Genomic DNA, 24,116 nt, shown 5'->3' with positions numbered 1-24,116 from the left:
CAATGAGTCACTCATGGATAAACAGGAACAGAGAGAATAATTTGGTTATGTGTGTCTGCTTGTGCAAATGAGCTGCATATCAAAACATTTGTTAAAATTGCTTGACAGGACACTCAGGTAATATGGTTTGTATTCAGAGTCCGAGACATAACTACCAACTGGAAAGTTACAACGATATTTACGTCAAGGAAAGTTAGACATATTCAGAGTCAGGTTACGCACATGCTTCATTCGATTTCAGATTATAATGAGTCTTTATTGGTCACATATACAGTAGAGCACAATGAAATTGTTTCCGTCGCATACCCCAGCCTGTCAGGAAGATGGGGTTAGAGCAGTATCATGGTCAGCCATGATACTGCATGATACAGCCAGCGGTATCATGGTCAGCCATGATACCGCTGGAGCAGAGAGGGTTAAGGGCCTTGCTGAAGGCCCAACAGTGTCAGTTTGGCAGTGCTGGGGCTTGAACCCCCGACCTTCTGATCAGTAACCCAAAGCCTTAACCGCTAAGCCACCACTGCCCAAAGATTATGCAAATGACCTGCAAGTAGTTCACATCTGCAAGCAGTGGTAATGCAAAATAATTTCCAGGGTTCTCCACAAATGTCAGTCCAGACCGGATAGGAAACTATATCACAAGAGAAGTAATTGATCAACATTGATGCTGCAGCACAAAACTGGGTGAAGAAGGATGAGAAATTTCGAGGATTATTTGATTTTAAGGCTTCAGAGTTACGAGTGAAGAACCTAGCTGGCTTTTTGTCAAAAAACATTTAGCAGATGTTTACTCTTTCAAGCACGTCAATGGGAAACGAGTGAAAACTCAAGTACTGATGTTAGTCTGAATTATTTGTGCATTTAGGCAGGCTGGAGTAATGCTTCCATTGTTCAATAATTCGCCAGAAGTTTCAAAAAGCTACTACTTAAAGTATATACTAGAAAGTGAATGCAGCTTTCTGCTAGCAGAGCAAAAATAAACACAACATTTGGCGGAATATTGTTTCTGAAATGTCACTTACTCGATATTAAAGTCTTGTTTATAGAACTGTTGTATAAAAGCAATATCGCACTCACAGTCGTGCGGTTATACTGAATATCGTCACGGCTATGATTATCTAGGGCACTCGGCCTGCGTCTTTGTGCCTGTGGCGGATCACAGCCGCGTCGATATTCGGTATAACCCCACGATATTGCTTAAATACAAACCTTGTATGCAGGAGTTTTAAACTGTAATAAATAAGAAAACAAACAAGAAATGAAGCAGAAATAATAAGACTTCATTTGTGTACAGAAAAAAGTCTTTAGAATCTACTTGGAAAGTATTTACATACTTTAATAATTACATTATATGCATAATTGGGCAGTATAAAGCGTCTGAATAGTGGTTAATATCAGCATGACATTTTCCATGTTTCTCATTAAATCCTGCTGGAAGGAACACCATCTTAAACAGCTTTCACGTTCTGATATCATTTTCCCGTCTCCGAAGAGTAAAATATTCAGACAAAGTTGAGTAAGTCACCCAAATGACATGTCATTCAGTAACTAAAATGATCCTGCGGCTTTAATCCAGCGCCGCTGAATGACGTTAGAGCAGATAAAAAAGCTGCTATTAAGTGGTGTAGGTGACCTGGTCAGAGAGAAATCCTCAGCGAGCAGCCGTGTCTGGACTGCGGGAAATGTTTCAGGCAGAGCGAGAGAGTGACAAGAGCGGGCGATCAATCACAGCGGCGAGGGCAATAGGAGTTTAATAGCCAATCAACAGCTGCCCTGCCACTCACACCAACAGACACAAGGTTACGAGAGCTGCTGAAAAGCGTTACATATGAACCTCATGTCACTCTCATGAAGAAATTTACCATACATGCAGAAAGACACCCAAATGTTTGCTAATATGCTAATTTGTGCAGAGATTCCCCGCCTTGTGCCCCGAGTTCCCTGGGACAGGCTCCAGGCTTCCCCGTGACCCTGTGTAGGATAAGCGGTATGGAAAATGGATGGATGGATTGATGGATGTGCAAAGATGCTAAATAAATACTGCATGTCCTCTAGTTATCTGTTGAAAATAACACAGTAAGATTTACACTTTGCCATAACACAGTTATTTTGCTCATTCATTCATTTTCAGTAAGGTCTTTATCCAGGTCTGGGTCACGGGATCAGGAGTGTATCTTGGGATCGCTTCGCTAGCAAACTGTCAGATACTTTAAGAAAAGATAAATATATTTTACCAAACAATGTGGAAATGCATATATATATATATATATATATATATATATATATATATATATATATATATATATATAAATTTTTTGATTAGCACATCCACCTGGATCTGATACATTGTAGTTAAAGGTGTAGTAAGTGATTTTAATAGTTGGCTGAAGTTAGTTGGTTTGAAATTTAAAATGAAAAACCCCCATGATTTCACACTTTCAGTGTTCCCTGATTGTTTGCTAAAGCTAGCTCTTTTAAATGTAAAACTTTAAAAGAGCTGAGAAATCAGGGGGAGACGGGCCTTGGTAAGAAAAGTGACCAAGAAACAGATGGTCGCTCTGGTTGAGCTCCAGAGATCATGTGTGAAGACGGGAGAAACTTGCAGTAGGTCAACCATCACTGCAACACTCCACCAATCTGGGCTTTATGGCACAGTGGCCAGACAGAAGCCTCTCCGCTTGGAATTTGCACAAAAAAAAAAAAAATCACCTAAAGAACTCTCAAACTGTGAGAAACAATCTACTATCCCAAACAGTGAAGCATGGTGGGGGTAGCATCATGCTGTGGGGTGTTTTTCAGCAGCAGGGACTGGGTCACTGGTCAGGATAGAAGGAAAGCTGAACAGAGCAAAATACAGAGATATGCTTAAAGAAAACTCTTTCCAGAGCGCTCAGGGCCAAAGGATCACCTTCCAACAGGACAATGACCTAAACCAGACAGCAAAGACATAACAAGAGTGGCTTAGGGACAACTGTGAATGTCCTTGAGTGGCCCAGCCAGAAGCCAATCAAACATCTCTGGAGATGCCTGAAAATGGCTGTCCACCGACGGTCCCCATCCAACCTGACAGAGCTTGAGAGGATATATATATATATATATATATATATATATATATATATATATATATATATATATATAGCTAATACTTCCAGTGCTCCCTTTAAATATGACTTCCATCAGGATCTAAGAACTTGCAGTTGAAGGTGTAATAAGTTATATATATATATATATATATATATATATATATATATATATATATATAGTTTTCTAAAGCTAGAAATTTGAAATTCAACATTCAAACAAACACAACCCAAATGTGGCATACAAGTGCAGTGTTCCCATGAAAACCACGTTTCTAAAACACATGCACACCATTTCCTAGGCTAGAATGCTAGCACTGAATTGACAGGTGCCTCTATGCCTATATTAGTTGTAAAGTAAGCATCATTTTACAGAACCTGGAGCAGTACAGACTCCTCTGAGCAAATATTTTCCTCAAGCTGTGGGAATATGACAATAAATAAATAAATAAAATAAATAAAATAAATAAATGAAATAAAAATAAATCACCCTACCTTTAAAAAGACCTTAAATACTAACATCTTCACTAGAACACTTGTTTATTATACTATTGCCCTTTCATTGCCATTCTGACACACAATAAAAGATCAGAAATATTATAACATCGTGTGTGCTGTAATTCCCTACATTCTTCTGCTTTATAAGGGGCTTTTGTATTTTTTCCACCCGAGTGACTGATGCCTCGTTTGTCATGCTGATAGCAGGGGGGCGAGATCCACAGATGTAAATCACTCATTCTGTGTCACATCTCCGTGTAGATAAAAGGCGTGTTTGCCGTCATTGTTCCACCTTCAAAGCGATGAAGCTATCGGCTCACTCAGACGCAGCCGACGCACCGTCTCATTAAGAGGAGGAGACTTCATACTCATCAAAATGCATTACGAGACAAGCATCTGACGTACGCTTAAACACCCCCCCCCCCCCAAAGTGCCCAAATCAAATTGGGACAACATGCGCGTCGGGAGTTGTTTTTTAGGCCCTAATGCCTCCTCTGCATCCTATGATTCTCTATTTGTCTGGGAAAGCACAAAAATCAATAATTTAATTTCACTTTTGAATTAAGTGAACTAACAGAGGTTAGCCTCGCCGTTCTTTAGACATAAATTATTTCTGTCTCATCCATCTGGATTAGCTTTCATTAAAAAAAAAAAGAAAAAGAAGAAAGAAAAAAAGAACGAGTGGCCGCTACATACACGCTGTGTATTATCTCCAAATGTGAGGCACCCAGGCAGGTAACATGGACTGAGTAACACTAATTAATACCACGCACACATATAATGAGCCTTTCCCATGTTCATTTATTGTGATTTATAGCGAGTTGAAGGAACTTGGCAAAATGTCTGAGAGCTTGGCGAGTTGTAGGCTGTTCTGTTATTTATTTGACTCAGCTGCTCCCTTTCCAAGGCTGTATGAATCATTTTTTCATCGTGTATACGTGATTATTAGCACGTTTGCCTCACACCTCCAGGGTCGGGGGTTCGATTCCCACCGTAGCCCTGGGTGTCTGGAGTTTGCATGTTCTCCCTGTGCTGCGGGGGTTTCCTCCGGGTACTCCGGTTTCCTCCCCCAGTCCAAAGACATGCATGGAAGGCTGACTGGCGTGTCCAAAGTGTCCAAAGTATGAATGGGTGTGTGAATGTGTATGTGATTGTGCCCTGCGATGGATTGGCACCCTGTCCAGCGTGTACCCTGCCGATGCTCCCTGGGATAGGCTCCAGGTTCCCCGTGACACTGAAGAAGGATAAGTATAGAAGATGGATGGGATGGATCTAAAGGTGTTGATCTGATATCATTCGTGCTAGACATGAAAGAAATTCTGGAACCTCTTCATATAGGCATTGTTTGGAATATTCATTCCTCCATTAATTCATCTTCAGTAACAGCTTTATTCTGGTCAGCTGTGTAAAATCATTGATTGAAGCGAAATTTTTTCAAATCGATTTTATTTCACATTTATGGAAGGAGTCTCCAGTGTCAGTGCTGTAAGTTTTCCAACATGGAGAAGTCTTTTTTTGTTTGTTTTTTTTTTTGGACTTACTACTTTCAAGAGAAAAAAAAGTAAAAAAGACGTGTCGTTTGTTAATACACTAAAATTGTAATCATTGGCAAATTACTGTGGTATAAGAGAAATAAAGAACTTCAGGACCTGGGCAACTTGCAATAATTGAGGGAAACATGAATTCTGCTCTCTACCAGAAAATCTTAAAGGAGAATATCCGGCCTTCAGTCTGTAAATTGAAACTCAAGCGCAACTGTATTACGCAGCAAGACAACGATCCAAAGTGTAGGAGTAAATCCTAGTCCTAGAAGTAAGTGAAAGTCTGATCTCGTTATCGGAAGCGTTTGGCTGCAGTTATTGCTGGTAAAGGTGGCACATTGAGATTTTAGGTTTAAGGGGGGCAATTATTTTTCCACATTAGTGATGGGTGTTGGACAACTTATTTTTGCTTCAATAACAAAAAACAGATAAATGAAAACTATTGTGTGTTTACTCGGGTTGCCTTTGTTTCGTGTTGTATTTCGTTGGAAGATCTAAAACTGTTTAGTATGAGATATACACAGAAACAGAAGGAATCAGGATGTACTACTTTTTCACAGCACTCTATAAGGAATAATGCACGAAGAAAATGAAATGCAACGAGGAGTTTGTTAACGGTGACAGTGTGCGTAACTAGGCAACAGCGTTCTCTTCCATTACATGATGTGTTAGTATGTCCCAGTACTTGCATACTTTTTTTTTTTTGCTACACACTCAAACGTGTGTACTTATTCTAAACAAAAGAAAGGGGGTCTATTTAGAACCTTATCTGTTGTAGGGTTTGAACGGTCTTTATCAAAGGATCTTAGACTTTTAGATATAGATTAGCCTTTGAGACCATCAGCCTGTGTGTGTGTGGCCAGTGGAACTCACCTCACTGTAACGAATGAGTGAGATTAACAGAGCCAGTAACTCCCAGAGGCATTATGGGTATGAATCAAATGAGAATGAGGATGTGAGTAAACGGTCTGTTTATCATACATCATATGATCCTACGAGGTAACCGAATTACTCATGCATCTAAACTGAATCATACAGTTGAACTGTTTTCACTACGGCATATTTATTTATTTATTTTTAACATTAAAACCCTAAACTCTCGATCGAGGCCTGTTCACTGCACCATTAAGGTAGATTAAGCTCAACCAAACAGTCACTTGAGCAAAACTGAGCTCTAATGAACATAGCTCATGTGTCATTGTATGCTAATTAAATAGTACTCCAGGCACAGTTTTAAGTGTTGCCATTAATTTCACATGTATTCGTTAATGACCACACAGGAGGGGGAGAGAAAGAGAGACTGGGTCATAAGTACTGCTTTAAATGAGCCACATATGTACACTTCATGACAGAATAGAGGAAAAGAATCCTTGTGATTGCTTCAGGTTATTAGAGGTAAAGAATAAAAAAATAAAAAATAAATAAAAACTAGGTCAGCTCATCCGACGTTTTCGTTCGATGGCGGGTGAAATTCTAAGGCGACGGAGTGGAGAGAGTTTTGTTTGCAGATAATTGGCCTACTCCACCTGAAGGAAGTCCGGGAGGGATGAATTTGTGTCAGCGCTAGTGAAAATCCAATGATGTGACACGCTGAGTTTTGCTCCGCTGAGACATGGAAGAAGGAGAAACTTGATGGACCACTAAAAGGGAAATGCAGCTCAATCAATGGTTTTAATCCTAGTCCTTCAGTAACCACTGGATCGGACATGGCAACACGAATGCAACACGCTGCATCAACGGGCCACTCCTATATGTGTAAATGTGTATGTGAATAAATGTGCTTGTTTATATACACTCACTGGCTACAGGAACACCTGAACTCCTGCTCATTCATGCAATTATTATTATTATTATATCAGCCAATCATGTCGCAGCAGCTCAGTGGATAAATTCATGCAGATACACGTCAAGCCCTTTAATCCACAGCAAACATTCGAATGAGGGGAAAATGCGATCTCAGTGACTGACTTTGGTGTGACTAGTCATGTCAGATGGGTAGGTTTGAGCTTTTCAGAAACTGCTGATTTTCTGAGAAATTACACATAACAGTCTCTAGAGTTTACACAGAATGGTGTGAAACACACACACACACACACACACACAAACAAACAAATAAAATAAACATCCAGTGAGCGACAGTTCCATGGCAGGAAAAGCCTTGCTGAGGAGAGAGGTCAGAGGAAAATGGCCAGAGTAGGTCAAGTTGACAGGAAGGTAACTCTTCACATGCATGGTGAGCAGAAACCCATCTGAACAGGTCAAACAGAAATTTGAAGCTATAGTGGGCACAAGCTCAACAAAACTGGACTGTTGAAGATCGCCTGCTCTTTTTCCAGACAACTATTGAAAGAATTTAAATGGAACAAGTATTGAATAATTTTGTACATGGAAATTCTACCCTTAACAAAAGATTTAATGGTTCTCCTAAAGGGAGGGTAGAGAAAAAAACAAAAAACAAACAAACAAAAAAAAAATACTTAACCGACCCTGAAATAACTTGTATAATATCAAGATCATAGTGGTTGTAGGCCAAATCACCTTTTTGATTAATTATTTTTTTTACAAAGCTATCCGTCCTGAACACTGTTCTATGGTTTAAAACTTATTGGTGGTTACAAAGTGCCAACACTGGAGACTCCTTCCATAAGCACCCCCTAAGAGCAAATATCTCCATATACATTTATAAATAATGATGCTACATTTTCTGTTTATTATTATTATTATTATTCGCCTTGGCTGTATTGTCATAGCTGCAGTTATAGAAAATAAATCAACACCTTCTAACCATTCAGATTGAAAGAATTCCACTTATTTCTGTAATTATATCATATATTACATTTCTGTAAAATAACGACACTTCTATTTTCAGTCGTTCATTACAGGTTCTCGTTTACCACGGCCTGGCAAAACAGTGTAAGCGGGGCCATTTTATTGCAGTCCTTGCTGCAAGGGCTCCATCATGTGGAGACGAAAGAGTACAGCACAGTAATTAAAGATGGATTATTTCACAATTGTTTCTTTCTTTTAACATATGGCATGTAAAAGTCCTAAAGCTCAATTTCCAAGAAAAAAAAAAAAACCCACACATTTCAGCTTGCAGAGGAAGATCAACCTTTATTTATTGAAACTGCTTGCATACAAAATATATTGCACTATAACCAAACAATGTCAACATAAAACCCAGTCTGTCTTGCTATTTATGTACAAAGAAACTCTTACCCAAAGTGCAGTAACATACAAGGTCAGTCTACCTTGGTTCAGTATCTACAGTTTATCTTGTTTTTTTATTATTTTTTTTCTCCTGTCTGATTAATTATATCTTCTTTTATTAAAAATGCTTTTACTTATTTTTCACAACAGCCTACAATATGAGCGAGAGATGAAATTTTGGTGTTTTTGTAAACTCACACAGTCTGAAAAATAAATAACTAGGAAACAGTCTGTTTGGCAACACGATTTTCAGAACAGTTTTTTAATTATTATTATTATTTTTATTTAAAACTGTGCATTAACAGACTGTCACAAATTGAGCCTTGTATGAGTTTTGCGTAAAGAGACTGAGAGGAAACTTCTCAAAAGGTGATTACAACAGTCATTCGCTGTTTGGAATCCATCAGAAGTGGGCAGGTTCCCTGTTTAACACACCTACTACTAAATAATAATAATAATAATAATAATAATAATAATTTACCATTAATGTTACTATTACTACTACTAATTATTAGTATTAATAATAATGGTAACATTACTACTACTTTTATTACTACTACTACAAATATTAAAATTTGAGATGAAGTGATCATAAAACAAACAAAAAAAAATCCTGTTAGTCTCTTAAACAGCTTTCTTTTTTTTTATTTATATTACCATTAATAGTAGTATATTATATTATTATTATTATTATTATTATTATTATTATTATTAGTAGTAGTAGTAGTAGTAGTAGTAGTCATATTAGATGATTCAAATTGTTAAAATTGCAATGCAAATACAAAAGGTAAATTACCAGTGATAGTAGTGGAAGTAGTAGTAGTAGTAGTAGAAGTAATAACAGTAGTTATTAATTCTGAGACAGACCTGTCACAAAAAAATCTATATATTAAGGTTCTAGTGTTTGTCTTCAACAGCTAATGTTTATGATGGTAAACTGTTCTGCAAAAGTACCAGAAAGGTGCTACAGTATTTCAACTCTAAAACCGGCCATTATATAACAATTAGGGGGAGGTGTGCTACAATAGCACAACTTTGCCAGTCTATAGGTTCGTTTATTAAATTTTAATCAGACAAAGCTCTTACACTATTACACTACTGACACATCATGCAAAAATAAAGGTACTTTTCCTTATCGCTGAGGTGAGACGTAGTATGTTATGTTCTACCTGGGATGGGGCACGTGGTGAGTAAAGAGTAAAAGGTGCATCATTGATCTGTAAGATCCAGTTATGTACCTTAAAATTATTTTAAAGGTATAGTATATTCAGGTTTCCAGGTGCAAGAAACACACTAAAGGTACACGAGGTTACGTAGCCTTGATGGTACCACCACAGCGAGAAGGAAAAGTACAGTTTGGGATCTTCATTTCTGATGATGATCACCGGTATCTTTAATAGAATAGTGCAGTATATTTATATTTATGATCAGGTACGTGGTAGGTGTGTTAAATAAGGGAAACAGCAGACAGTACCGGACATCTAGGGTGAGAGCTGTGTCTTAAAAGTAGTTCATATTGCCCAGATTCCAGTACCTCTTGCCCATTTGAGCCAGACAAGCTGTATTAACAGCTCAATTCTAATGTATAACATTATACGCTGATGTTCGCTGACATTTTGTCTCATTTGTCGCAGGATGTTGATTCAGGCAAAATCAGGTCAAGATTGTGGTTTAAGCTGCAACAAGTAAGTCTGAATTATCGTCACTGTTAAAGATAGTTCTAGCAGGAAATAGCAGGTATAAATGAACTGTTACGGCTGTACAGAGCGGAGAAAAGGACTACTAAAGGTTAGCGTCACAGTAGGTTTCCAAAAAAAAAAAGAAAAAGAACTGAAACAAACCTAAAAAAAAGAAGAAAAGAAAGAAAAAAGTCTGGGTGTAGAACACTCTTCTAAACCTCTAAACTGTAAACTAAAAAGGAAATGCACAAGCACGGATCAGGTAACACAGCTTTATATCGAACTCAATGTCATCTCCTTCATCTTCCCTCCCTAAGCGAAAAGTACAGCAGAGTCAAAATGAAAAAAGTTCGTTATGTTCATTACGACGAGGGTGTACGCATGATTCGTCTGTCTCGTCACGAGCGGATATCTTTAAAACGAAGTAGTTGCCGAGGAACACGGAACGTAAGTGCACGCTTGAAAAGTTCGACCGTAATGTCAAAATAACAGCGAGGGTGTCATGTACAATACGCTGTTACCGATAATCAAGCTTTTACAGCAATATCTGATATCAGTGCTTTTTACACCTGAACATGAAAGTGGAGTAAACACACGGGGCGACAGGATGTGGCTTAGGATGAAGTTCACCTACTCCCTGTAAGCATCGCTTTTAAAGTTTGGATGGTACATACTAGGAAGCCAAAAAAAAGAGAGAAAGAAACTTTTTTTAAAAAAAAAAAAAACAAAAAAAAAAAGGTTTTGGGAAAACAAGACAACTACTGCAGCTAAAGATGGTTCACTAGAAAGCTAACGTGTCTCATTTAAATTAATCAAATCAAATACATCAGAAAATGAAATACATCCATATAAATCGCATCAAGTGGTCGATTACTTCGTCACTTGGGACGAGATCACCTTTACACCGTCCAAAAAAGAAAAAAAAAAAAGGGGGGGAAAAAAACTGATGAAAAGTTGCCCTTTAGATGTAGCAAAAACATCACATGTAGTACTGTACATGCACCATGGTTTATTTTAACTGACTGGCTGAGATTATGCAGAATCCATGTCGTCTTCCCTGATTAAGAGTCCAAATTCAGAAACTATCCCCACTAGTTAAAGGCACAGATCATCTAAGAGTATGTCTACTTGTCAATTTTTTTTATTTATTTATTTTTTTTTTTTTAAAGCAATGTGGCTGGAACCTCACATCATGATGGGCGGCTCTATAATAACCAGACACCAAACAGTAGAGGAAAAAAAAAAATTGCCACAAGAGATGGCCCACACATATCTGAATCAAATCTGATGTTCCCCTGATGTGAACAAAAATCAAAAAAAATCAAAAAAAATAAAAAAAAACAAACCACACTTTTTTTTTTTAATACACCCACAGCTTTGTTAGTTGCCTAGAAAGTCGATTTACAAAACTTTCGATTTAGAGACCGACACCTCTAATCAATGCAGACTACAAAATTCAGAGACAGCAGAGACATTTTTGTCTAGTACCCCCGTTAACAGTTACAAAATGTGCTTGATGTCATGTCATGTCTTTTTTTTTTTTTTCCTCGTTAAGCCCTACTGACCTGGTTCTCTTTGGCCTAATGTGTCTCTAATGAAAGAAGCTTCTGGAACGGTGGAATTGTTTGCGAGATTAGACACGGGGGGGAGGGGGGGGGGATCTTCATTTACGACACGCCGTTCATGACGACCTGGCTGTCTGGCCCTTCCGGCTTGTCTTTCTTTATCCCTCGCTCCTTGACGCTCCTCTGTCGGGGGCCGCCGGAGTCGCTGATGGGCCCCTGAGGGCCTCGGCTGGTGTGGACACTCCTCTCGTTATTGCTGTCGACACGAATCTGAAGAGAGAAAAGTCAGGAGATGATCACAGCTGAACTGATATGGACCACCATCACACACAGACACACATCTCTCTTATTACTCTTATCATGTGAGATTACACAGATCACCCATGACATAAAAACTGCCGGTGACAGGTGAAGTGATTATTTCATTAGATGGCACCTGTCAGGGGTGGGATATATTAGGCAGCAAGTGAACAGTCAGTTCTCGAAGTTGATGTGTCGGGGAAAAAGGGCAAGCGTAAGGATCTGAGCGACTTTGACTAGGGCCAAATTGTGATGTCTAGACGACTGGGTCAGAGCATCTCCAAAGCGGCAGGTCTTGTGGGGTGTTCCCGGTATGCAGTGGTTAGTACCTAACAAAACTGGTCCAATGTGTGTGGGGAATGAAGGTTGGCCCATCTAGTGTGATCCCACAGAAGAGCTACTGTAGCACAAATTGCTGAAAAAGTCCCACAGTGCATCGCAGCTTGCTGCGTTTAGGGCTGTGTAGCTGCAGACCGGTCAGAGCGCCCATGCTGACCCCTGTCCACCGCCGAAAGCGCCTACAATGGGCACGTGAGCATCAGAACTGGACCATGGAGCAATGGAAGAAGGAGGTCTAGGCTGATGAATCAGGTTTTCTTTTACATCATGTGGATGGCCGGGTGCGTTGCTTACCTGGGGAATAGATGGCACCAGGGTGCACTATGGGAAAAAGGCAAGCTGGTGGAGGAAGTGTGATGTTCTGGGCAATGTTCTGCTGGGAAACCTTGGGTCCTGGCATCATGTGGATGTTACTTTGACACGTACCACCTACCTAAACACTGTTGCAGACCAACTACACACCTTCATGGCAACGGTATTCCCCAACGACAGTGGCCTCTTTCAGCAGGATAATGCACCCTGCGACACTCAAAACTGCTCAGGAACGTTTTAGGGACATGACAAAGAGTGTGACTTCGAGCATGGCCTAGCTAATCGGTCATAAGTAAAGACTCTCATCATCATCACTGATGTTTATAGTAATTGCCTACCTGTAGTGAATCCTCCTGCAGCCTTGGCTTGGAGTCTCTGGAGTTCCGGGGGCGTGACTCACTCCAGTGTACGTCCTCACCTGAATAAACACAATATAATGTTAAGACAGCAAACATACAGTGCCCTCCACTAATATTGGCACCCTTGGTAAATATATGCACAGAAGGCTGTGAAAATTTGTCTTTATTTTTTAACCTTTTGATAAAAAAAAAATAATTCACAAAAACACTACTCTCATGGATATCAAACAATTGCAAAAGCAAAAAGTTTATCAAATATATATATATATATATATATATATATATATATATATATATATACACACATACACACACACACACACACACACACACACATTTGTTAAATATAGGTGTGCAAGAATTACTGGCACCCCTATGAATTCATATGAGAAAAATATATTTGAAGTATATTCCCATTGATATTTAAAAAAGTTTTTAGTACACCTGGGTGACTAGGAACAGGAATATGAGGGGGGTATAAATATGAGGTAACACACATACCAAATTCCCTTAGTCATTCATAACAATGGGTTAGACCGAGGTTGACAAGCTTTTTTTTGTTGTTAAGCTTGTGAAGCTTAACAACAAAAGGTTGTTAAGCTTCACAAAATGGGGCGTGGCTATAAGAAAATAGCACAAGCATTGAAAATGCCCATTTCCACCATCAGGGCAATAATTAAGAAGTTCCAGTCAACTGGATATGTTATGAATCAACCTGGAAGAGGACGTGTCTCTATATCGTCTCAACGCACTGTGAAGAGGACGGTTCTCCAAGGATCACAGCTGGAGAATTGCAGACGTTAGTTGTGTCTTGGGGTCAGAAAGTCTCCAAAAGTACAATCTGAAGTCACCTACATCACCACAAGTTGTTTGGAAGGGTTTCAAGAAAAAAGAATCTACTCTCATCCAAAACCAAACTAGGGCTGCAAATAATGATTATTTTCATAATTGATTAGTTGGTCGATTATTTTTCAATAAATTGATTAATCGGATGGGGGGGGGGGTTCAAAGTTTCAGTACCATGTTTTTTATTTATTTAAAATAAAATCCACAAACTGAGTGTTACAAATATAAACTTCAGACTAAAACTTTACACAACTGTTTGTTGTTATTATTCATTTAGGACTGTAGTTTAATTCCGTGCTTTTTGTGCATCCATTAAAAAATAAATAAATAAAAGCATAAATACTTATATATTAGTTTATAAAATATATAAGTTTATATTATATAATAGTATTTATGCATTACTCTTTATAAAAGGTTACGTTGACAAACAGTAAAAAGAAAGTCATTGTCGGTGACTCTGGGTATCTGCTAAATCAAACGGCGTCACAGTAGAGCATATGACATCATGTGTGCTCGCCTAGAAAGCGGCTTGTACTTCCAGTTAATTAAAAAAACGCTATGTTCCATTTGAGATGCTATTACCTTTCTAAAATTCATACACTAGACGGTAGCGTACATAATGCACAGTGTAAGTATATAGTACTTCATTTGGGACACAACTTTAGTATTTACTCTGCGAAGCGTGTTTTCAGCAGAGAAGTAACTTAGTGAGTAAACATACCCCGTGCTACGCGCAGACCAACTAATTGATAATGAGATTCATTGACAAGGATTTTCATAATCGATTATTATCGATTTTATCGATTAGTGGTTGCAGCTCTAAAACAAACTCAAGTGTCTTCAGTCTGCCAGACACTACTGGAACATCAAATGGGATCGGGTTCTATGGCCAAATGAAACCAAAATAGAGCTTTTTGGCAATAAACACCAGAGGTGGTTTTGGCGCACACAGAGAGATAGCCAAATGGAAAAGTACCTCATGCCCACGGTTAAATATGGTGGTGGATCTTTAATGTTTTGGGGCTGAATCAAAATCAAGGTCCTGCCATGGCCATCCCAGTCCCCCGACTTGAAACCCATAGAAAACCTGTGGGGTGAACTGAAGAGGTGAACCTCGAAATTTGAAGGATCTGGAGAGATTCTGTATGGAGGAACGGTCTCAGATCCCTTGCCATGTATTCACCAACCTCATCAGGCGTTATAGGAGAAGACTGTTATCTTGGCAAACGGAGATAGCACAAAGTATTGACTAAAAGGGTGTCAATAATTGTTGCACACCTTTATTTAACAAAGATTTTTTTGATGAACCTGCTTTGTTTGCAATTGTTTGATATCTTTGAGAGCAGAGTATTTTTATACAAAAGATTAAACAAAAGATTAAAAGGTTAAACAACAAAATTTTTCACAGCCTTCTTTGTTCATACCTACCAAGGGTGCCAATATTACTCAGGAGCACTGTACTAACCTCATGAAGATCAGACAGACAATATAAGCACTCAAAATCACTACATTCACTGAAGCTTTAAACAAAGTGTATGAAACCATTGCATACTGTGCTGTGCTCACCTTAATCTGAGCTAAAAGTCACTATTAGTGTTTTTATTATTCATTTTTTTTTTTTACATTAACATTATCCAATACTATTTGTACTCTAAACATTTGTGTATCTTTTCATTAATATTGTTTATAATCACAGCACTTCTGAAGCCTCGCTTCTGATTGGTTAGAAGGTGTTGATTAACTTTCTATAACAGCAGCAGGTTTTTATTAACGTGCTCATTCTAATACGCTAGCGTTTCTATAGTAACGACTTACACAGGAACTTGTATGGTGGACCCTCCACATAAAATGGCTAAAAAGGTGTATAACTGTTGATATGGGGAAGTGTTCTGTGATGAGATGTTTATTTAGCGTACTTGGAAGGAGTCTCCAGTGTCAGCGCTTTGCAACAGTCGGAGGCAAGTACGTTCCAGAGGAGGTTTTTCATTAAAAAAAAAAAAAAGTATTGGCAAATTGCTGTGATATCAGAGGAATAAAACCATCCAAGTTGTGATGTTATTAGTAAACAAGCAACACCCTCGTTCTTAGAGTGACATCACAAAACCATTTTTTGACTGTTTATATAACAGCATGCCTCCAAGTGTTTTAACCCTTACTTACATCACCACATAACAGAGGAAAAATAGATATATTTGGAATTTGAAATATTTTTGCGACCCTAAAAGGAAATCTCCCGAGTCAAAGGGAAATGAGATGAATTCTAGAAATGTAAGTAATTACCTTTGTAACCTCCTCCTCTTCCTCGTCCCCCTCGTCCCCGGCCGCCACCGCCGCCCCTCTTTCGTCCGTCCGGGACTCGTTTGGGGTAACCCATAGACTCTTCATCGGTGGGAGCCAGAGACCAGTCACTCAGCTCATCTCTGTGGTCTGATTCAGTCTCGGATGCGTTCGATGCTTCAGAATTGGTGCCTTGAGAAAATATTCACAAACAATAATATGGCGTGGAAAAAAAACGAACTCAGACCTTCAAATAAAGGAAGGCTTTAATTGTCTTCACTAGATCAGCCTTTCTGAGCAAACACCTCTTTAAAACAGCAGTCATAAAAACGATAAGCAACTAAACATTAATCATTAAAGCACACATTACTTGCACTTTAACTGCGGTGCAAAAAATGCCATGCAACTAATTGACGTTAAAATGAATCTGTGTTACTCAGGCTACAGTAGTTTTTATTCACTGTATTTTAAGCCAAAAATAGACTTAAAACCTCATTGATTAAAACGTAACTTCATGCAACTAGAGGCTGTTAAAACTACCTTATAGTCAACTATACAATTATTAATAATCTAGTCATTGTGGGGAAGAATGCACAGTGTCATTAGGTCATTAAAATACAAAGAGCCAATCACATTCCAGTAAACAAATGTAGGCCATAAGACACTGGCAGAGCAAGGGATCGATGCATCGAGGGTTGGGAGTGTTTCAAATATTCAAAGAATCTGGATTTCCTAATGAGAGTATTAATATTTACACCCCTGTGCCTTTTTTTTTCTTCCGGGAACTGCCACCATCAAGCAATTTCATGAGTTTTGGATCGGATTAAAACGTATTTTAAAAATGTTGAAGCGCCCAATACTTATTTCCCCCACTGTATGTGTATACACGACCAGTCAAAAGTGTGGAGACTGAAATGTGAAAAAAAAAATTGATCTGAAGGTCTATGATTAAATGTTTGAAACCGGTGTTGTAGACAAAAAAAACATACATTGTGCCAACATATTCGTTTCTTTCATTAGAAAAATAACATTATATTTACAAAAAAAAATAATTAAAAAAAAAAAAAAAAATATATATATATATATATATATATATATATATATATATATATATATATATATATATATATATGTGTGTGTGTATATATATATATATATATATATATATATATATATACACACACATACATATATATACATATTATATATACATATATATATACGTATTATATATATATATATATATATATGTGTGTGTGTGTGTGTGTGTGTGTGTGTGTGTATATATATATATATATATTTAAATGGGCAACTGAGCGAAATATTCCGAAAAGCAGCCAATAAGCATCCAACATAGGTGGGAACTCCTTTAATACTGTTCAAAAAGCATCTCAGGGGGATTCCGCAAGAAATTAGTTGAGAAAATACCAAGAATATATTTCTGGAAATTCTTGGCAAAAAGGGCGTCTACTTTGAAGATGCTAAACTATTAAATTATTTTGGATTTTTTTTTTTATCACAACATAATTCCCATAGTTCCATTTGTGTTAATCCAGAGTTTTGATGACTATTATTATTATAAAATGTGGGGGGAAAAAATTAAAATGAAGAATGACTGTGTCTAAACTTTTGACGGGTAGTGTACCTGACGCAAATGTAGGCCCTCGTCTTCCTCGCCCCCCACGGCCGAACGGCTTGCCCCCTCGGGAATGCCCCATGCCGTTATCAGAGCTGAATGGTTTTTCCTTCTCCGGTCGGCCTGATGGAGCTCTGGGGCCTCCGCCGATCTGTCGTAGCTGCTCATCAATCTGCAGCCTCTCCATTCGCAACTGATCCACCTCCTGGAGGGAAAAAAATAGAATAAAATAAATCATGTTTACATAACTCTCTCACCTTGTGCCTTGAGTTCCTTGGGGTAGACTCCAGGCTCCCCAGCGACCCTGTGTAGGATAAGCGGTATGGAAAATGGATGTATGGATGTTCATATAAACTACAATAAACTAAAAATCTAAAATGTTGTGCATCATATTTTAGGTGTGGTGTATCAACACATTGCTTGAGCAGCATGATTTCTATGTGGTAGGGGTTACACAGACTAGCCGACTGACACATTCGCTAGTTGCCATTCCGAAATATCCCACAGATATTCGACTGGGTGGGTCGAGAACTTGTTCTGGTATGATGCTTCAGCCCTATTTACTATCAACACCACAGGAACGCGGGTTAGTGGAAAAATTACCTTGAGATAATTGAGATGGTAGTCGAGCAGTAGGCGTGCGTTTGAGATGCTTTCTTTTGTCCCGACAAACACGAACGGCACCATGCCCTTTAGTCAGCCGCAGAATTCAATCAGCGTTGCATGTGAGTGAGAAATAACAATGAAACAGTGATGAATCACAAAGCCATGCAACACCACCATTCTTATTCTTGTAGCATATCTACTAAGTAAACACTGCCACTTCACACCCTTTTCTGATCGATACTTTCTGTCCCTGTCTGTGTGAAATGTCTTGGTCATTGACAGCAGGTCGTAAACACATACTGACCTCCTCCAACGGAGATGATTTCTTCTCGTTTTCCGGTTCCACTCTCACTCGGACGACTCCGGATTTGTCCACGACCTCCTGAATCAGCTTCCCGCTCTTCCCAATGACTTTTCCTGGTGGAGAGGAGCAAATGATATTGTGAATAAGCCAACTAAATGGCACAGCTAACAAAATTCACTCCCCCCCCCCCAAAAAAAGATACCTTAAGCGCTTATGCAGTACTTTTTGATAATCCACTGTTTCTCTTTACCTACTAAATTCCTGGGTACCCTGATAACATCTTCGGAAAACTCCAGGTAGCTCCTGGCTTTGCGCACAGCCTCCTGGTCCTGCAAACACACAACCTTACTAGTTAAAAATATCCTGCTCAGAGTCTCAGAATAAACATGACTATGTGAAAGCAGGGCTGCGGTGTACCTCTCCATATATGTGAAAGGTGCACGTCTCCTCGTCTAGGTCGATGTTGGTGACTCCGGGAACTTTGCGGGCCTGTTGGATGTTGGCTCCGTGTGTGCCGATGGCCAAACCCATCAGATCGTCGCGCACCACGAACTGCTCGTGGAACCGTGACGCTAACTGACGAGAGCTCTGGAGAAAACGCAGGACATGACCATGAGCCAGGTTCCCCCAAAGCATCTTTTTTAACTCATATTGCGTGTGTTTTTTTTCTTTTCTTCCAAAGTGGAATTAATTAGCCTAAGAAAAAAAAAAAGGCATTTTAAAGGGAGATTATAAAGCGATGCCAACATGCTGTTTGGAAGGTGTACCAGAAGCAAGCACTGAATTCTCTAAGGATGGTAAAGGATCTGTGATATCGTGGCTGTTTCTCCTCTAAAAGCCCAGGGAACCTTGTTCAGATACATGGCGTCAAGTACCAGCAGATTTTAAACGAAAGTCTAGCAGCCTCTGCTGGGAAGTTTCAACTGTGTCATGGGTACAAGACAGGATCTTGGAGAGATTCTGTCTTGAGAACTGGTCTCGGATTTCTTGTTCTGTATTCTCCAATCTCATCAAGGATTATACGAGACTGAGTGTTGCACATAGAACTAAACGCAGAGGTGCCAATAATTATGGCACATGGTTTGACAAGGCCTTTCATTTACTTAGACTAAACATATTTCCTTTAGAAGTAAGCGTTATAATATTTTCATATCATGTGAGATTAAATAAATTATCATCGGATTTAAAATATTATTATTCATTTTAATGAATATATTGTAAAAATATGTACATGTATCCATTTGACGAGGGGGTGCAAACTTTTGCATTCAACTGTAGTTGCTTCTGGTCAGTCAGGGGAAACCTGCAGCACTTTGAACTTGGATAAGAATTCGACCTCACTGCTTAGCTACTTACGAATAAAAGAACCGAATCTATAATTAGAAATGTTTGTATATGTGCATAGGCTAAGCATGAGAAAATACCGAATACTTCTTAAGAAAACATCCAAATTAAAACTTATTCTAAGGCACAAAGCAAACTGCGTTAAAAACTTTTAATGATCGCCGAAGTGATCCGAACTCTAATATTTCTTAATAAACAAACACTTGATAATCTTTATGTGCCCTAACGCTGTGCGCCAATGTGGAAGCCCGTGCAGTTAAGCCCGGGTCTGGAATGCAACAGCTGTGCATCCGTACAACATATGAGATAGCAAAACCCTCTTGCTCGTTAAATATAGACTCTGAAGTGCCACACGGCAGATTTGCAGGCCACAATCCCATCATTATGTTACAGACTCCACTCCCAAGCCAGAGAAACAGATTTAGCAGCTAGATTCCATTGCACCGCAGGCGACCGGAGCAGAACGGACAGAGGAAGTTAAGTGCACACGAGTGGATGATTTCAGTGTACTAGTGGCCGTACCTCCAGCTGCCTACTGGCCTCTTCGTTCCGTAGAATGAGGGACATTTTGGTGCGCAGGCTCCTGAAGTGCATGTCCGTCAACATGGTCGCCCGTTTAGTAGTCACCTCGTTGACTGACTGGAATGTACCAAAAGGACATTAAGAAGGGGGGGTATGAGGAAATATATTTGTGGAAATGACTAAATGATGACTTGAGATTTTTTACTCACCAGAATGACCAGCTGCTTCTTATCAGAGTCATACGTGACGTTGAACGCTCCGACGGCTTTTTTAAAATCTTTGTGAGCGGAGTCTTTTGCGCAGCTGTGGACGTTTAATGAAGAACAAATTAAGTAAAAATTAATGATTAATCTACAATACAACCACAAAAATATATATAATATAAAAGGAAATCATCATTAAATGGCATTAACCAGTAGTTAAGCTTTTAGATGTAGATCCTTCAGCAATGCATCATTTTCAGAGCAATGCACATGGCTATTGTCAATCAACAAACAAAAACAAAACGGAATAATTTTTTTAACGAATACAAAATTAACCCAAGTATAATCCCCTTTTACGGAAACGGACAGACTTGAGCATCTTTGTTCCACCTAGGGATGGAGCTTATTTCCAGGCCAGATATAATGCAAAAGTATGAAACTTAGAAGTTATAATTGATCCACTGCATGGCACTATTATAAATCCCCATTGTCGACAGGTATCTTTCAAATTATATGACTATTATAGATATAGAAACAAAATTAGAAACCTTAAAAGCATCGATCGAATAAGTCTGTGTAAACGTAATGAAGGACATACATCTGTCGCAGGTCTTCTGGAACGTCCAGTCGGATTTTCAGGAAGGGGTTCCTCGCGGTGGCTTTGTTCGGGTTCACGGGCCGCAGCCTCTCTAACGTGACGATCTCGTTGAGCGTGGCATCGCAGGCGGCGTACTCGATGACATAAAACTGGAGGAAACAGAGCCAGAAATGCTAAACACCCAGCCTTAGTTTTTGCATACCGATAAACAAAAGAAGTATGAAAATATCCGCTTCCTTCGTGCGAAGCCAAACCGATCGCTCTAGATCTGCCCGATTCATTTGATTTCAAAACTATGCAGAAATGTCCAGCTTAAATCTTGCTCACCTCCCCTTTTACCATGCGCACTTTGGCTTGCCACCACCCACATGGTTCCTTGTCATTAGCCCTGGAGTACACCTTCAAACCAAACCAGGAGTCAATTAAAACAGGCAAAACTGTGTTTGGCTTGCTTTATGGGTCTTTCTGATGGCACGTACCTCAACCTCATCACTCTCAGTGATCTCTTTCTGAACCCCAGCAGGAGGAGGGAACCGCACATCATGAAAAGGGATCTGTCGCTCTGGCTGCCAACTGCATCATTAAGTAATGAGAAAAAAAAAATATCATAAATTTTTTTTTCGAAACAAGCATAGACCATGTATAGGCAGTCGAGTGCACAAATGACATTTGGGTAAATTTTTATAAGTCACACATATGAAATCAGGGTGGCGGTTTGGACTATTACACACTGTAATAGTCCATAAATGTACGATCATAATCCGTAATGTGGATATTTATTAATAATACATAATTATTAAGTCCATTAAAGGTCAATATAGAGTCTTGAGGGAGTGGCAAAAGGGGTTGTCACTGTTATTGTCATGTGATGTTACTCACTTGTTTTCAAATGTCACAGTGACGGTGTTCTCATGCACATCCTTCACGAAAGCCTGCGGGACGGAACAGTCAGTTATCTATCAGCAATTATTTTCCGCAACAACATGGAAATACAGTATGCTCCTTCAGGAAAGGTTTATACATTTTAAATCACACTCTGAGCTGTTTGTACTCGCTTTTTCTGGGCCAGAAAACATGCAAACACAAGGGTGGAGCACAGAACATTTTGACATCTGCTGCATAGCAATACTGCAGATCCCAGTTTTCCCCAGATCTCTTCAAGATGATATGATTGTTATAGATATACGAGCACTTTTGAAAAATGAATACCGCACCTTTAATGCAAACAAATGGATAAGCCTGGGTGCGTGTATTGTATTCAAGCACATACATCTGTCATAAGTCATCGGGAATGTCCTGTAAGAACTGGGTGTATTAACAGACAGGATTTTTATGGATAAAAATAGCAGTAAATCTCACATCGAGAGGCTCAGTGGGGGAAAGGGTACTAAATTGTACCTTTTTTTTTGTCTATGAGGTGGTTTAATGTGAATGATGTATATTAAAAAGTACACAAGATAATAAAAACAAAGAAAGGTATTGTTTAGTAGTAATGTAAAGGCAGATCTGAAGTTCTGCTCAAGTTCACAAATGACAAGAGAAGCAATCGGGGGAAATAACCACAAACACAAACATGATGAATCCTTATGCTGGGAATGAACAGCAAATCACACAGTGTATATCTGTACAGTAAAGCGGAGTGTAATCTATAATCCAGCCCGCATGAGCATAATAAAAATGATTCAGTGTTGCTTGAACAGGCCAACATTTTTACAGCCTGGACTGGAGGCCTAAACAGCACCGCGGATCCGTTTATTTTAAGGTTTAATCAGGAGTCTATGGAGCTTAATGTTAAATTCATGGAGCGCCTAAGAATAAATATGAGAGAGAAAGGCCTCTGTATGAAGCTGATAGAAGGGCGGCAGCTCAACCCAAGCCCTTAACATGGTCATCTAGGCCTAGAAAGCCTATACTACAGGCCCATGCACCGAGTGTTAATGGAAAATAACGCAGAATAAACACGAATAAAGTCATAAGCACGGATGCGAGACAGCTTCAGACAGGGGAACCAACCTTGTAGAAAGCCCCGCTCGCGCCCCTCACTTCCACCGCCAGCTCCTCCATGACGCCGATTAAAAACACACACACACACACACACACACACACACACACACACACACACACACACTACAGCGTTTGTCGCACTTCCTTCTTTGCTAATCACGACAGCCTTCTGTTGTTGTTTAGCGTCGCTGTGCGTCGAGGTTTACGCGAAAACGAAACATATACAGAGCAGCTAGCGTTAGCATAGGCGCAGCCGCTGCGCGTGAACGCGTTGATATAAACACAGATACACATACATAGACACTCAGGAGAGACTCCCCTTTTACCCGAGTCACGTGACCGGGTGCGCGTCCTTACGTCTGGCTTCCCCGGATTAACAAAAAAAAAACAAAACAAACAACCAACGCGTTGAAAACGTCAGGTTCCGGAAGTGAAAAATAAATAAATAATTATATAGATGAACGGTCTACAGCTGTCCTATATAAACTATACAGTAATATTCCAGTTTAATTTTGTTTATGTAAATAATAATAATAATAATAATAATAATAATAATAATAATAATCTTCTCAGAATTCTGCGACACTGTACTACACTACCCGGAATCCCCACAGAAAGTCCCACCAATCAGATAGGCGATTGTTTCCACAAGTCCCGCCTCCTTCGCTTGGATTGGGCAATTCTGATACTAATGTTTAACACTATAGTCTCTATTCTACTCTATTTAAAACTCATATTATTTAAGCAATATCGCACGAGCGCGGTTATACTGACTTATAATATAAGTCAAACTGGATTCCTTTCTTCCTTTTCATCTTCATTTGACGAGCTTTCATATTTTAAGTCTGAAGTTATATTCATGAAAATTGCATCGTTTGCCATGTCCACTGATG

At 39.1% G+C, this 24,116-nt stretch overlaps 1 protein-coding gene across 2 annotated transcripts; it reads right to left on the bottom strand.

Annotated features, from left to right (window-relative positions):
• Positions 1-8,213: 8,213 nt before the first annotated feature.
• Positions 8,214-23,890, bottom strand: fmr1 (fragile X messenger ribonucleoprotein 1). Of its 2 annotated transcripts, XM_053631668.1 has the most exons (15): positions 23,233-23,890; positions 22,099-22,151; positions 21,699-21,792; positions 21,547-21,618; positions 21,220-21,368; positions 20,628-20,721; positions 20,419-20,535; positions 18,970-19,140; positions 18,803-18,881; positions 18,553-18,665; positions 18,246-18,332; positions 17,652-17,847; positions 16,010-16,198; positions 12,863-12,942; positions 8,214-11,843 (listed from the first exon to the last, which is right to left on the bottom strand). In XM_053631668.1, exons 1-15 carry the CDS (start codon positions 23,281-23,283, stop codon positions 11,676-11,678), a joined length of 1,713 nt encoding a protein of 570 aa, XP_053487643.1. In that variant the 5' UTR covers positions 23,284-23,890; the 3' UTR covers positions 8,214-11,675. The 2 variants fall into 2 exon arrangements, with proteins under 2 accessions (XP_053487643.1, XP_053487644.1); XM_053631669.1 differs by lacking the exon at positions 21,547-21,618 and having other exon boundaries at positions 23,233-23,880.
• Positions 23,891-24,116: the final 226 nt, after the last annotated feature.

This window comes from Ictalurus furcatus, chromosome 8 (assembly GCF_023375685.1).
Source record: "Ictalurus furcatus strain D&B chromosome 8, Billie_1.0, whole genome shotgun sequence".
Classification (NCBI taxonomy): Eukaryota; Metazoa; Chordata; class Actinopteri; order Siluriformes; family Ictaluridae; genus Ictalurus; species Ictalurus furcatus.
Note: the sequence above shows the minus strand (reverse complement) of the source record. Positions and strands in the feature narration are given on the sequence as shown.

Bases quoted from the DNA above. Each gene is read 5' to 3' on its own strand.
- fmr1 (XM_053631668.1), bottom strand. From the start codon at position 23,283: ATGGAGGAGCTGGCGGTGGAAGTGAGGGGCGCGAGCGGGGCTTTCTAC. The intron at 18,882-18,969 runs GTACACCGCAGC...GTGTGTTTGCAG, and splicing joins CCTTTCACATATATGGAGAG to GACCAGGAGGCTGTGCGCAA. The intron at 18,333-18,552 runs GTCAGTATGTGT...GGCTGACTAAAG, and splicing joins AATCATCTCCGTTGGAGGAG to GGCATGGTGCCGTTCGTGTT.